At 37.3% G+C, this 16070-nt stretch overlaps 4 protein-coding genes and 1 pseudogene across 4 annotated transcripts; 3 read left to right on the top strand and 2 right to left on the bottom strand.

Annotated features, from left to right (window-relative positions):
- Nucleotides 1–811: 811 nt before the first annotated feature.
- On the top strand, nt 812–2864 carry LOC120119181 (protein NEGATIVE GRAVITROPIC RESPONSE OF ROOTS-like). Its single transcript, XM_039139052.1, has 5 exons — nt 812–817; nt 915–987; nt 1891–2450; nt 2529–2700; nt 2845–2864. Exons 1-5 carry the CDS (start codon nt 812–814, stop codon nt 2862–2864), a joined length of 831 nt encoding a protein of 276 aa, XP_038994983.1.
- Nucleotides 2865–4638: 1774 nt separating this feature from the next.
- LOC120119332 (transmembrane protein 87B-like) lies at nt 4639–6996 on the top strand. Its single transcript, XM_039139150.1, has 5 exons — nt 4639–4899; nt 5206–6124; nt 6268–6363; nt 6526–6662; nt 6816–6996. Exons 1-5 carry the CDS (start codon nt 4691–4693, stop codon nt 6988–6990), a joined length of 1536 nt encoding a protein of 511 aa, XP_038995081.1. The 5' UTR covers nt 4639–4690; the 3' UTR covers nt 6991–6996.
- Nucleotides 6997–7320: 324 nt separating this feature from the next.
- Nucleotides 7321–9591, bottom strand: LOC120119331 (annotated as a pseudogene).
- A 3234-nt stretch (nt 9592–12825) lies between these two features.
- Nucleotides 12826–13431, top strand: LOC120119180. Its single transcript, XM_039139051.1, has one exon. It carries the CDS (start codon nt 12826–12828, stop codon nt 13429–13431), a length of 606 nt encoding a protein of 201 aa, XP_038994982.1.
- A 516-nt stretch (nt 13432–13947) lies between these two features.
- On the bottom strand, nt 13948–16028 carry LOC120119179 (pollen receptor-like kinase 3). The gene is made up of 2 exons (XM_039139050.1): nt 14681–16028; nt 13948–14543 (listed from the first exon to the last, which is right to left on the bottom strand). The coding sequence occupies exons 1-2, from the start codon at nt 16026–16028 to the stop codon at nt 13963–13965; spliced, it is 1929 nt and encodes a 642-aa protein (XP_038994981.1). The 3' UTR covers nt 13948–13962.
- Nucleotides 16029–16070: the final 42 nt, after the last annotated feature.

Raw genomic sequence — 16070 nt, 5'->3', positions numbered from 1 at the left:
GATATTAATTTGCATTATGTTATATTTTTATTTTATTTTTAAAATTATTGATTAGAAAAGTATCAAAATAAAAGTTTAGTTATAGTTGAGGCTTGAGGGGTCAAATTAAAAATTACCCATTAGTTTTATTGTGCTATGTCATCCCTTAACAGCAACTGCAACTACAACATAATCCAAACTTTAATATCTATTTTGTAATTTTTAAAAGTTTGATACTCAAAACATTCATTTTTAGTAATTTAGTGACCATGTTTTAACTTTACCCTTAGTTCTATTATTTGGTATTGAAGGGATATCCCCCTTATGCATTGGCTTGGCAACCAATCCAAAGAACATCCTACACATAGCTCATTGTGTTCTTAATTACACTTAATCGAGGCGATTAAATAAATTAAGCCACGTTAATCCTCTAAACACCACAGAGTAAACAAAGCCTCCATTGTGTCACTCCCATAGCCGTCTGATAATTTGTAGAGATTGAGACTTACTTTTACTAGAAGATCATCGTCTTGAAATCAGCATTGTAGAGATCTAATCCATGAAACCGAATGTTCCTGACCATTACCATGGTACATACATACATGCATGGATTGTAGTATATATTCAGAAGGGAGTGTCTTTAAGGTTTAGGAACTTGAACCAATAAAGGAATGAATATGGTCATGAAATCCATCAATCTTTTATACTACCAAAAAGCTCACTCCTCATTGGCTGCATAGATCTACTTTCTTTCTAAATATTTTCATAACAAAAAGCTCACCAATTGGGTTCTTTATAGGCAGTTTTTGCATGCTGTTCTGCATATCTAAAAATGAAGGCAAGTTTCTTCTTTTTCTGTTATTACTATGAATTTTCAATCTGTAAATGAGTCGTAATCAAATTTACATCATGTTGATGAACATTTTCTATTGCAGTTCTTTGGTTGGATGCAAAATAAGCTCAATGGGAAACAAGGGTGCTCGAAATCAAATGCAGTTTCTGCTACCTGTAAGCATTCTTTTTAGCTAGTTTTAAGAGTTAATTACAATATGCATACTAAATTCATTCTCATGTTTGCACAATTGTCTAGTCTTTAGTTTTAGTCAATATGAAGTAAAACTTTAGGGCTGCACAGGGCCGTGGCTGGGGCGGCGCAAACTACGCGACCGCGCAGGCCCCCCCAAAATAGGGGGCCAAAAAAAATATAGTGGCGTTTTACCAATAAATGCCACTATAGATGGACCTATTGCGACGTTTTTTAAAAAAACGCCACTATTATTGCGGCTTTATTGATAAAAAGTCATTATAGATGGATCTATTGCGGCGTTTGTCAAGAAAACGCCACTATTGTTATCCCGAAATCGAATATATCTAGAAAATAGGGGTCCCTTTATACGAATTTGTATAGGGCCCCCGAAAACCTTGCCACGGCCCTGGGTCTGCAGTAGGGTGTCATAATAGACTAGGGCGAAGTCGGGATAGACGAGGTAGAAACGGAGCTAGGGTCAAATATTGGGAGGGACAAGTTGTTTAAGTTTAAAATAATGGGGATTCATTAAGTATTTAATCTCAATGATTATAGGGGAAAAGCATAATTTGATTTAAATTTAAACTGATAGGGACCTAAAATTTTATTACACCAAAATTTGTCTAGCTTCGAAGTTGAAAGAGACCTAAGAAGTGTTTAAACAAAAAATGGGAACTAGGGCTTAATTTGTCTGATTTCAAAGTTTATAGGGCTTAATGAATATTTAAACAGAAATGTGGCCAATGCTTAATTTGACTAATTGTAAAACTAACAGGGACCTAAAAGGAATTAAACCAGTAAATTTGAGATCAGGGTTTAACTTAACTAACTTCAAGACTGATGAGCACCTAGGAAGTAATTAACCCGTCTCCTTTTGTTTTTAGATCACATGAAACCAGAGCAAAGAGAAGAGTTCGGTGATTGGCCTCATGGACTGTTAGCAATCGGAACATTTGGCAACAATGACCTCAAAGGAAACCCTCAATCCGAAGACACCATCCAACAAGAATCATCCGACATTCGAGATCCGGAACCGGAACCGTCTTCATCCGATGATTTACACGAGTTTACCGTCGAGGAAGTCGGGAAACTACAAAAGGAACTTACCAAACTCTTGTCCGGAAAACCGAACTCCGGCATGAAAAAGGAAGTGACAAGCTTACCATTGGATAGATTCCTTAATTGTCCATCAAACTTGGAAGTGGATAGGAGGTTTAGTAATGCAGTTTGCAGTGATTCAGGGGATAGAACCGAGGAAGACATCGACCAGACCATTAGCGTCATCCTCGGCAGATGCAAAGACATATGCGGCGAAGATAGCAAGAGGAAAGCCATCGGTAAGAAATCGATTTCTTTCCTTTTGAAGAAGATGTTCATTTGTTCGAGCGGATTTTCGCCCGCACCGAGCTTGAGAGATACACCGCAAGAGTCGAGGATGGAGAAGGTACAAACAATTAAGATGCAACATTCTTTTATGTACTTCTTTCAATATTGATTCAGTGATTGGTTTCTTTTTCCATAGCTTTTGAGGGTAATGCTTCACAAGAAGATTCACAATCAAAATCCGAATCGAGCATCGTCAACGAAGAGATACTTGGAGGACAAGCAAGCACCCAAAAGGCAAAAGAATCCAGATGAAACACAGGAGAGAAAGAGTGAAGATGGAGGCAAATGGGTGAAGACAGATTCTGAATGTAAGTTCCATTTTGGGATTTTCATAACAAAGTTAATTATTATCCAAAACATGCATACATACATACATACATACATAAATACACACACACACACACACACACATATATATATATATATTAATCTCTGGAGTTTTCATATTGCAGTTATTGTTCTAGAGATATAGATTGGTGGTAAATCCATGAATAAATTCTGCATGTGGAGGTGGATCAAAATTATTACAGGACAAAGGAAGAAAAGGGTGTATAATTTCAGACAAGAATCTCTGTTTTGTACTAGCTGTGCTGTGTGATTCAACTTTTTTTTTACATGATTTTGTAACTGTGGACGCAGTGCAAGCCATGTTTGTTGAGATATCTGCAATGGCGGATGTCTGTATCAGCACTGGCACAGTTAGACTCCAAATTTTTTTATCTTCTTTTTTTAGAATTCACCTTTTGTAAGATGAATTTAGTTGAATAATATTTTGATTGACAAACAAAATTATTGGGATGTGGAATACTTTAATTGCACAAAAGAATGGTGCTTTGATTTCATTGTAAAAATAAATCATGGAATTTCTTCAATACCCTTAATTCACATTTACTTTGCAAATTTTCATTAGGGAATCACCAAAAAATACATCAAATTCTGCATTTCTTGACCTCTAAAGAAATGGACAAAACAGAGATATAAACTATGTATTTAAAGGAAGGCAAGTTTGATGTGAAGAACATGTTCTAGGTATGGATAATTAAAATCCGACTCGATACGAAAAAAATAAAATTAAAACTAGACTCAATCGAATACTCATTCCTAATTCAAGATTATGGATACAGTCATAAGTGGGACAGAAGCAGACAAGATGGAATTACATTAATCCTAAGGGGGTGTTTGGTTCAGGTTATCTCATATTACTGGGTAGTGGCGGATGCACTTGGCCCACATGCACTAAGCCCCCATGTGGGCCAAGTGCATCCCATTATTTTGAAAAAGTGATTAAATTTAGCTTAATGTGTTAAGGAAAAAAGAAAAAAAATTACAATTTTTGCATACCCATTATTTTTAAGAAAAGAAAATTAAAATTTTAGACCACATTCTTAAATTTCTGGATCCGTCGCTGTTATCGGGGGAATGGAATGTCATTTCCCGTTTGGTTGGCAAACATTCCCTTAGGTATTTTGGGGGTATATTACCGAGAATGTGATTACCCCTTCCCTTAGGTATTGTTACATTCTCGACGTTTTAGACTAAAATGCCCTTAATTTTTCTCTCAAAAATATCTTTCTGTTGTCGTTAAATAAAAAATTCTACGAAGGTTAAATTACAAATTTATCCTTAAACTATTTTAGATTTACAAAAAAAATCCATAATTAAAATTTTATATGAAGTTCAGGGGTTAAAATAAAATTTTACACTTTCATTGAACCTATTTATCTTTTTAATTTTGTAAAAAAATTATATAAATTTTATGAATTTAATTTTTTTTTAAAAATATATAAATTAATTATAGTAATATTATAGTAGAATTCAACTTGTTAAAAAAATAAATATATAATAAAGATAATTTGATAAAATACACATTCTAATAATCTTTTATTTCTTTAAGTAAGCACTGTAATCTTACATTATTACTAAACGAACCAAACACAAAATACAACAATCTCAGTAATCTTATTCTCATAGATAATCTTATTCTTACCGATAATCTTACCTTTCTTCAACCATGCTTACCATTATAACTGACTGCATTCATATTGTTCTTACCTGCTCCTTAATTGTCATTCACCATGATTAATAAAAATAATAATCTAGAACTAAACCCCAGAAAGTCAAACATCCAAGGGTCAGGATTGAATCCTCTCCATCGTTGCCAGCTTCCACCTCACCTAATAAAAAGATTATATTTTTCCAACAGTTTACTTACTTGCTCCTTTAGCTTTAACAGAAGAACAAAGAATAATTCCTCATCAGCAGATCCAACCCAAGTCTCCATCTTTTCTCATTTTGACAATGTTGAAGCTTCGAACTTCTTTTTTCTTTATACCCCTTTTGTGCTTCTGCTTTGTTTCAATCAGTGACGCTTCGGTTCATGAATACAATGGTGTGAAATTCGTAAGTAAAGGCAATGCATTCGTCATCCATGGTGGCAGCGAAGGCATTTACTCTTCTTTGCCCGACCCCCAAAATTTAACTTCCACCATTGGTGATTCTTATATCCGGTAAGTTCTTCACTTCTCTTTTTTGTATCCAAGTTTCTGCTGATTTAAGCTTCTAGATCTCTTGGTTTTTTTATAGTTTCAGTGTTGCTTTGTTGGAATCGTGTGGGATTTGTGAACTGTTAAGATCTGATACTGAATTAGAATTGAATGTTTGTGTTTTTGTAATGAAACAAAAGTAAAAGATTGAATCTTTTAGTACCCAGAAAACAAAAGATCAATTTTCGCTCAAAATGAGGGTTCTTGCTGAACATGAACTCGCTATTTAGATGTTTCTCAATTTGATTTCTTCTGAATGCCGGGAACCAGTTTTGAGAAGGTTACATTCCGTAGACCGAAAGAATCGGCTAATGCTAGCTCGAAGCCGATACAAGCAGTTCTTTTCGAGGTCGAAGATAGGGAGACGATTGGGGGTTCGGCTTATGGGGGTCAAAGAGCTGTTTGTTGCACGGCGGATCTTGCAAAACTCGGTGTTTGTGTGGAAGGAGAAGTCATTTACCGCCCTTCCAGCATAACTCCGAATTGGCCCAAAGTGTTCAGTGTGGCGTTTAATGGAGACGATGAGGTTGCGACATTACGATATCGGTCTATAAAGGTTGTGAAAACCGGGATGTATAACTTGTACTTCATTCATTGTGATGTGAACCTTAAAGATTTGACTGTGGAAGGGAAAACTGTGTGGAAAAATCCTACCGGCTATCTACCTGGTAGAATGGCACCATTGATGAATTTCTGTATGTTCATGTCTCTTGCTTTTGTGGTCCTTGGAATCTTTTGGTTCTCGCAGTATGCGAGGTTTTGGAGAGAGGTTCTTCCTTTGCAAAACTGCATAACATTTGTGATAACACTCGGCATGCTTGAGATGGCTCTTTGGTATTTTGATTATGCTGAATTCAATGAGAGTGGAATCAGGCCGGTTGGGATCACCGTCTGGGCGGTCACCTTCGGTACTATCAAACGCACAGTTTCACGGATTATTATCTTGATGGTTTCGATGGGTTATGGTGTTGTGAGGCCTACCCTTGGTGGGCTTACTTCTAAGGTAATAATGCTTGGAGGAACCTTCTTTTCGGCGTCCGAAGTTCTTGAATTGGTGGAAAATGTCGGTGCAGTGAGTGATCTTTCGGGAAAGGCGAGACTGTTTTTGGTTCTTCCCGTTGCAATCTTGGATGCCTTCTTCATTCTTTGGATATTTACTTCTCTATCTGCAACTTTAAATAAACTCCAGGTATGTTTTTATCTTTGTCGGTGATGTTTAAAAGTGAATTCTAAGGATATTTACATCTCGATCGACACATGCTCATACGTTGCGCGATTAAATCGTTTGAAATGCTATGATGCAAGTTTAACAATGGTATATTGGTGCAACAGGCTAGAAGGATGATGGTAAAGTTGGATATATACAGGAAGTTCACAAATGCATTGGCGGTAGCCGTTATCGTATCTGTGGGTTGGATATGTTACGAGGTAGTCGAGTCCATTACCTTCGATGTTTTCTTTTGGTTGATTTATTATCAAACTTCCGGCATGTAATTTACGAGAAAGCATTGCAGTCTTGCATGTTTCCAGTAGGAAAGCATGAGATGAGTAATGAGAAATGTAACAAGTTCTGTAACTCTGTATTTTCAGCTTTATTTCAAGTCGAACGATGTTTATAACGAGCAGTGGCAGAATGCGTGGATCATCCCGGCCTTTTGGCAAGTCTTATCATTCTCTATGCTATGCGTCATCTGTGTTCTTTGGGCGCCCTCTCAGAATTCGACACGGTAGGATCGATATCTCGTTGAGCTCTATGCTTTCTCTTTCTGCCATTCCTTCTCTGATATAGTTCATTTATCAAGTATTCCATGCACATTCCATCAACTTGAGATGCCTATATCTTCTTATAAACTCACTCTTCTGCTCCGGTCTCTTAACAGGTACGCTTACTCTGATGATGCAAACGAAGAGTTCAACAAAGACGACACCAATTTGACACTCATAAAACCATCGCCAACGCCTTCGAAAGATTTTAGAAGCGCGGCAGAGGCTAGACCAGTGCAGGGCAGTAATGGAGCATCGAATGGTGATTTAGAAGAAGACAAGACGGAGTGAAAAAAAGGGGAATCACCCATTATCTCTGAACCTGTTACTGTTTTTGTTGTACACACGATTCTCCAACTTCTTTCATTGAGTCAGCAATGGTGTTAACCAAGAAGTCAGGTGTTCAGATTGTTTCTATGTATTTTGTTCATCGGTTATTTGATTTAGTCAAGTTTTTGATCTGTGACTTGTCGCCGACTATTTATCGTCTGTCTGAGTTTATTCTTCTTCTCTAAACATATTTTCATTAGAATTAATATTATAGAATTTTGAAGAAGATTTAGATTCTATTATGACTCTAGAATGTGGCAACAAACCAACATGATGCACAAAGCATTCACCCACCATTTTCCACCGTCGAGGAAACAACATCGGTTAATCGAATCCGAGAGCTTGGGGCAGCCCCAGGTCCAGCATGCACCATTTCTTTTTACCCAAATACCCTACACAAAATTGAAAGAATGTTTCTCCTAGTTTCTACCATGGCAAAACTCGTCTCATCTTACCTCACATCACTCCTTCACTGAGATCTCTTCCTCAAGTGCTGGTGGGATACAGGGTATATCCCTCGAAGAAATCCATCACGGCCATCTCCAAGTCTTCAACTGAATACTTGATGTAATTCTCCGGGTGCTTTCCGCTTTCTATATGGCTCCTGAACCGCCCAAGAAATTACCTATAAGCCGGGATCAACTTCTCGGATATAGAAATCCTTAGTTCCTCCCTCAGTTGAGTGTCGGCTATCAAGCATGTCGCTTGAGTCCTGTGAACCTCCTCGAACATGGCATTGAAAGTCTTAAACCTTTCTCTTAATGCACTCTTTGACACACCGGAAGAGAAACTCCCACTCACATGCAACCCTTCGTCTCTCAAACAATACAAAACACTCACCCAAGTTGCTCTCTGATAACTCGTCGCCGCCTGCCTAAACTTCCCCGTCAACTTCCTCAAGTAATCATCCCCGATCATTTCCCTCAACTCGGGTGACCCTTTAACCTTCTGAACAATATAATGAACATTATTCATGATAAACAAATGTGCCAAAGAAGCATCTCTATAATGCTTAGACTTTCCCTCTAAATTGAATTGCAAAACTACTATAATCCAAATCAAATACAAAGCTAAAGGAGTTTTCCCTTCCAACTCGGCGAACTCCATATCCGGGGTCGATTGATCACCAGAATACCTCGAACCAGTAGATGGTTTCGACAGTATAAGCTCAATTAATGTCTGCTTATAATCAGATATCAAACTGATATAATTCATCACATACCTAGTCAAAGGATGGATGGCTCCACCAGGGACAGGTACTCTAGATGGCTCTCTTAAAATCACGCTTTCGAATTCGGATAGAATCCCTCGAGCTGCCTCGGCTAACCTCGATAAAATCTCGGCAGCCTGAACTCGAATGGAATCAGATGATTTTGAAACGAAAACCGCCTCGATATCAGGCAACAAATCCATCAATGCATCATGCAAATCAAGTATCTTGAAAAGCTTTTCAGGGGATCCCCTGCTTATACTTATGGCTTCCGCGAAGTTAAACAACTGAATTGCAGGCCCTTTCACTGTTTCCATGAAACAAGCATCATCAATATCCGTTCCGACGCACTCGAAAATTAGCTCACAAAGCTTCTTCTCGCTGGCAAACAAAATCCTAACGCAGACTTTGGCAGCTCGAATCCAACGCCGGATTTTACTCTCCAAAGCTTCCCATTCGAGTCTTTGGATGTCTCCGATACTGAGTTTCTCGATTCCGAGTTTCCGAAAACTCGAATCGATGGCCGATTTCCTGACGCTGCCGTACATTTGAATGCATTCTCGTAAGTACCCAGACGAGATCATCCTCGTCGCGATCGCTTGCAGATCGGAAATCGCTTCGCCCGGCATCAGATCCACTTCTCGGATACTGCTCGTAGATCGGTAAGTGGAGCTATCGGATGATTCACAATGCTGAAGCTGAAGGAGACCGTTGTGACTGCTGTCTTCGTTGCTTACTGTATCGTCTTCTTCGAGCTCATGGTGAGAAGAGGTGGAAAATGAAGATGAGGGATCGAAAAGGGAAGCGGACGAGTTAGTCATGAGGATGTTGCGGAACTCGTCCTCGAGACGAGCCATGGCGATCTGGATCGTGGAGTTGACTTTCAACTGGTCATCGGTGGAGGCGGCGGCGTTGTTGGAGATTGATGCGTGGGATAAGAACCGTTGGATTTCATCGACAGCTTGTAGGTAAAGATCGGCTTCGTGAGGATTCGTTTCGAAGATCATTTTCTCTCTTGCATCCTCCGATGCAGTTGAATCCCACCGTAGGATTATTTTCTCAGCCGATTCGTAGCCGTTACTATCCTTATTAGGATTCTCCGGCAACTCCATTATTAACTTCCACTAACCAAAACCTCCCCCAAAAGAAAAACTGCAGAATTTACAAAAGAAAAAAAAAACCTTTTGAAATCTGGGAGAAGTTTAGATAAAGTAAAAGAATTAAGCTTTGAACCTTTTGTTATTTTTCTTCGGTAAGAAAAGAAAGAGGAAAAGTCTGGGTCTTTGGCGGTGACGGCGGAGGTGGGGCGGAGGTTCCTTTTGTTGGGGAAGAGAAAGGGAAAGGAAAGACAGTTAATACTGAGTTATGTAAAGTGGGCGGTGGTCTTGTAAGGTTGCTGATGGGATTTTTGTCTGAACCTGAAGAAGAAGGAAAGTGGGTCTATTTTGTGGAATTCTTTTTCATGGTTTTATTGTTTTGTTGGACTCTCAATTTTGACTATTTTCTTTTTGGATAAAATTTATGTTTTTCATCTTTCTAACATATCTGAATTTGAGGTTTGATCCTTTGATATAACTCAATCGTTTACTTTTATAGCATCCTAACTCTGTCTAAATAATTAAAACTATTAATTATTTTAATTAAAATGTTAATTTTACTAATTTTAATTTAATATATATTATTCTTTTAAAAAAAATCGCTCCGTATTATAAATAACTTCTTTAAAGGAAATTTTTCTGCAGAAAAATATTTTCAAACATGAGATATAGGAGACCACATGCATTATAGTTCGTTTCGCGGAATGTAAGATTATCAGAGAGAATAAAAGATTACTAACGAATAGGATTACTGGGAATGTTGTATTTTGTGTTTGGTTCGTTTAGAAGGAATGTAAGATTACCGTGTTTGGTTAAATGAATAAAAGATTATTAGAATGTATATTTGACCAAATTATCCTTATTATATATTTATTTTTTAACAAGTTGGAAAATATTTATATATTTTCTTTAAAAAAAATTAAATTCATAAAATTTATATAACTTTTTTACAAAATTGAAAATATAAAATGTTTAATGAAAGGGTAAAATTTTATTTTAACCTCTGAACTTCATATAAAATTTTAATTAGACTTTTTTTGTAAATCTAAAATAGTTTAAGGATAAATTTGTAATTTAACCTTCGTAGACTTTTTATTATTCAATGACAGAATAAATATATTTTTGAAAAAAATTTAAGGACATTTTAGTTCAAAATGCCGGTAATCCAACAATACCTAAGGGAAGGGAAGTAATGATATTCCCGGTAATATACCCTAAAAAATCCACTGTTGGTAATCTTACATTACCGGGAATGAGATTACCGGCCAACCAAACATGGAATGTAGATTTCATTCCCATGGGAATCCCACATTCCCCGAACCAAACAACCTTTTAGTAATATTTTGATATTACCTCTAACAAGTAGGAGAGTGTTTAAATTTGAATATAAGTATTTTCAGTTACTCAAAATGTAGGATATTCGGGACTTTTGGGCCACAAAAATACAACTTATATCTCGACCCGTAAAAAGTGGGTACCAGCAAGTCGAATACCCATAAAACATGAATACTCATATTTTTGGATCATGGGTACCTGATTAATTATTTTATTTTATTTTATTAATTTATATTAATTTTTTTTTAAAAATCCACTTAAAATTAAAAACTTAAAAACTTATAATACATAATATAAACATAAATTTATAATTCAAATTATATAATCTAAAATGAAATATAAAAATAATATTATGAAATTACAACTAAATTTAAAATAATTTAAACGTTAAGGTGAAATAATTTTGAAATTAGAAATTGAAAACTTAATTTAAAATAAAAATAGTGATAAAATAAAAAAGAAGAACAAGATCGACCAGTCGGCACGTACTCGATTAAAAGTAATTTTGTGACCCGAACTTGACTCCGAAACTTGCCAAACATGGTACTCAACCCTCAAAATCAAGTATTTACTTCTCCTAAAGATCATTATATAAATATCATGGTAGGTAGAAAAGGGATTATCTCCTTCTCCCCTTATTATCATCCTCGCACTCATTATATAATATCTTTATAATATTATCAGTTAATGATCGACCTAAATCTATTGCGATTCTTTGTTTAAATCAAAAGAATAAATTGTATGTTATTGTCATAATTGATTTGTTTTCATCAATAATATTGTTATTATTACACGAGCTTAAATTATGTAAAAAAATAATTTTGTTAATATTTATCATTTCAAATATTATAAAATAATTATTAAATTTTTAAGTAATAATCAAATAATCATTAAAACATATTAAACTGTTACAAAATGATCTTTAAATTTATAGAGCTGTTACAAAAATGGTCTTCAAACCTATCAAAATTTGTTATCATTTTAACATTGCAGAGAATATTTTATAATCATTTAAAAATTTTAATGATATTTTATCAATCAGCTTTTGTTAAGGAAAGGAACATTATTGACAACACTTTACTTGCTTAGGAGTTGATTAGAGGTTACAATAGGAAAAATATATCTCCAAGATGCTCATTGAAGACTGATCTTCATAAGGCATTTGATTCTCTCAATTGGAATTTTGTTTCAGCCATCTTGAAAGCAATCGGCCTTCCATCTATTTTCTCTTCTTGGCTGGAAACTCGTTTTACCACCCCTAGCTTCTCTATTTCCTTTAATGGAAGTCTGTCAGGCTATTTTAAGGGTGCTAAAGGTCTTAGACAAGGAGACCCTCTATCTCCTTTATTATTTGTACTCTCCATTAATGTTCTTTCTAAACTTCGCAATCTTGCATCTTCTAAAGGAATTTTTAGTTTTCACCCTAAGTGCAAAAGAATTGGTTTGACCCATCTATCTTTTGCTGACGATCTCCTCATTTTTTGCAAAGGAAGTGTGGAATCTGTGCTTGGTGTCACGAGTGTGTTAGAATATTTCTATGAGATGTCTGGACTCAAACTCAACGTTTCAAAAACTGAAGTTTTTACTGCTGGGTTATCCTCTGCTGCAAAAGATAACATAAAATAGATTTCTGACTTTAACCTTGGCTCCCTTCCTATTAGATATCTTGGCATCCCTCTGACTACTAGAAAATTTTCTGACAAGCACCGTGTGAACCTTATTGACAACATCAAATCTAAATTGAACCACTGGTCTACTAAACTCCTGAGCTATGCTGGAAGACTAGAACTAATCAGAACATTGCTCTCATCTATTTCAAATTTCTGGTGCAGACAACTATTTCTGCCTAACTTTGTGCTGGCCAAGATCGAGCAGCTTTGCTCCCGTTTCTTTTGGAAAGGGTCAGACAAAGCAACCACAAATGCAAGAGTAAGCTGGTCAAATATCTGTTGTTTGAAATCCGAAGGGGGGCTTGGAATTAAAAATATGAAGACTTGGAATAAATCTTGCATGATCATTCTTATCAAGAAAATTCTTGCAGGACAAGGATCTCTTTAGGTTGCATGGCTTAATTTCTACGTTTTTAAGGACAATAACTTCTGGTATGTGGAGATTAATTCTAGTACAAGCTGGTGCACGAAGAGGTTACTAAAAATGCGGCCAGAGGTTCATCAATTGCTGTCTTCAGGAGTTGCTACTGCCAGTACCATTTGGGATTCAATCCGAGAAAGGAGACCTAAGGTTCCTTGGCAAAAACTGTTATGGTTCCCCTTGCATATCCCAAAATATAGCCTCATTACCTGGATGGCTTTTCTGGACAAGCTTCCTACTAAGGTAAGATTACAACGTATGGGAGTGACTAACGATACTATCTGTGTTTTATGTTCTACTGAACCAGAATCCAGAGATCATCTCTTCCTATCTTGTCCTATTGTTGCTTCCCTTTGGGAGTCTATTTTCTCATTTTCTGGTTTGAACTTTGCTGCCTGCTCCTGGGATGAGTTCTTGACACAGGCACGCAACAACTGGAAACAAAAATCTTTGTTTTCTTTGGTTATGAAACTGGCCTTGAACACTCTAGTGTATTTCTTATGGGAAGAGAGGAACAAACGTTTGTTTCAAGGACGATCTAGGACAATTGAAGATTTACTTAAAGCTATTAAAGATGTTGTTAGTGTTCACTTAAGTGGTAGAACATTTAACAGATTTCTTGTTGTGAATATTAACCTCTGCAATCACTGGAATATTGCTGATCATTGATTCTTTTTGTATATTTGATCTGTAATGACTCTGATTGTATTTTATAGCTTATGCTATTTGGATAATAAAATTGACTTATCAAAAAAAAAAAAGATAATTTTGCAATATTTGAAATATCTATGACCAAATAGATCAATTTTACCTAATTTAATGACCTCTAGTATACTTTATCTATAGTTTTATTAGATAATAATTTTAAAAAAAATGTATTTTGAAAGTTTTGGGTGGGTGCTTCCCCAATTTAATTATGAGTTACGCGAGTGGCTACCGCCGACCATTTGATCCTTGCACTAATGGTAAAGGTCTATAAAGTCATTGTACAAGCCACTGCAACTCATTCTACGTTGACATTATATACAGAAATGTTTCAACGTCACAGAAATCAAAACTTCTATTTACGTACGAGATGGTGAAGACGAAACTATCGGTCATCGTCAACGTCCTAATCTAAATCTTCTAAGCTTTCCGAGCCGACGTCTCCTCGTCGGTCGGTCGTGTGCTCATCGTTCCCTTCTCGAAAAACTAGTTGAGCTACTGACCTCCATCTACCTGCAGCTCCTCTATCATTTTAATGGCTGTTTTCAATTCTAAACGAGTCCCGGGACAAGTTTGAGTGCATAGCAAGCCTATATGGAGGAGCCTCTCCATGTTGCCGAGTGATGAATTTTGGGCTTCGGTTATCTCCGGATCGAGCAGTTCATCCTGCCTCCGTTCCGAAAGTGCTGATTCCGCCCATTGGACTACATCAGTTCCGCCTTCGTCATGCCTAAGATATTGAGCAGGGAATTTCCCTGTAAGGATCTCAAGAATGATAATTCCTAAACAATATACATCACTTTTAGGGGATACTTTTCCTCCTTGTGTAGCTTCCGGAGTCTTGTAAGCAAACAGGGCTTCAGTCCCTTTGGTGTTTACTAACGGCCGGTATCCATAGTCCGAGAGAAACGGATGATTATCGGGGCTGAGTAGAACATTGCTCGATTTGAGATTGCCATGAGGTACCTCGAGCGAAGAAAGTTCCATGTGAAGATGATCTAGTCCCCTGGAGATTCCCTGCACAATCTTTAGTCTTGCAGGCCAATCAAGCTCGACATGGGACGAGTCACGATCACCTATTCGACATAACAACTTAAAGCATACATAGAAAAGACAACGTCGAATAAATTCGGGACACAAAGTTTCCGACAACCTTGTGGTCCGATTAACATAAAAAAATCGAGATACGAAAGCAAAAGATAAAATTTCATACCATGCAAAAGGTAAAGCAAGCTGCCATTAGGAAGGTATTCATAAACAAAAAGCTTTTCCCCCGGGCGGTAATGGTAAGCTAAAGGCGTTAAAATATTGGGGTGCCGTAGCTTTCCAAGCCTTTTAACTTCCTTATCAAAATCATCTTTCCCTAATGCATTCATATCTCTCATCTTTTTTACCACCACCTCAACTCCATTAGTCACCGTGACCTTATAACAAGTTCCTAGCCCTCCGTTCCCGAGCACTTCCGCGGCCGCTTTCATCAAATCTGCCAACTTGAAAACACCCTTTTCGTCGTTTACCATGACGAGATCCGCACTGCTGCTGCCTCTGGCCTTAAGATTATTAGACCCTCTGCAGCTTGAGCTTGAACTTGCATTACTTTTTCTGTTTGGTTCCACTTCTTTCACTATCGGTACCGTGACCCGTACTTCGATGGGATCACCGGAGCTTCGTCCTGCAGGTACCAGCACCGATGCATCCGTATCCTTCTTTTTCTTCATCCATCCAATTGCAGCTAAGATAATCACTGTTATTAACATCATTCCTAATACTATGAATGCAGCAAGATACTTTTGGGAACTTCTTTTATTAGGTTTCATAACAGCCTCGTCTGGATCCGTCTTCAATGAGGTCGAATTCTCTACTGGTTTGGCACATTCAACACCCAAATTCTTCCCGCAAAGACCCGGATTCCCTGCGAACGAGCTCTCATTGAATTTCGATAATCGAAAAGGAATGTCCCCCACGAGTTTGTTGTTCGATAAATTGATGTAGTCCAAATTCGGACGATAAAAAGCCGGGATATGTCCGCTGAATTGATTGTTTTCTAGTCGTAATTCGACGAGATGAGGCAACTGACCGAGCGAAAGCGGGATGCTCCCGGTGAACTTGTTGTTCGACAACCAAACTTTCTTCAACGACACCATTTCACTAAAATAATAAGGCTGGATTTCGCCGGAAAATTGATTGCCGGACAAGTACAAGGCCCTCAATTCAACCAAACGATTGAGTTCCGGAATGTCGCCCTGGAAAGAATTATTAACGACACTGAAAGAACGCAATCCCTTGATCTCGGCTAAGGCCTCGACCTTAATGTTCCCCGATAATCCCATCCCTATGAGGTTCAAACCGATGACGACGCCATTGTAACAGAGCAATCCGGTCCAGTGTGTTCGTCCATTGCAAGGCGCTGAACCGGGCATCCAAGAACTGAGAGCGCCGGCATTGGTGAAATGTTTCTTGAGCAGTAACAAGGATTCCAGTTCGCGTTCGGGTATCGAAAACGTCGATGGCGGCAACAGGAGAAACAAGAAAGAAAGCATATACAGGTGAAGAAATGGCATTGGTGAAATGTTTTCGGCAATGTATTTTTAGTAGTTTTTGAC

Source organism: Hibiscus syriacus, unplaced genomic scaffold (assembly GCF_006381635.1).
Source record: "Hibiscus syriacus cultivar Baekdansim isolate YM2019G1 unplaced genomic scaffold, ASM638163v2 tig00110332_pilon, whole genome shotgun sequence".
Taxonomy (NCBI): domain Eukaryota; kingdom Viridiplantae; phylum Streptophyta; class Magnoliopsida; order Malvales; family Malvaceae; genus Hibiscus; species Hibiscus syriacus.
This window is presented reverse-complemented; position numbering and strand designations above follow the sequence as displayed.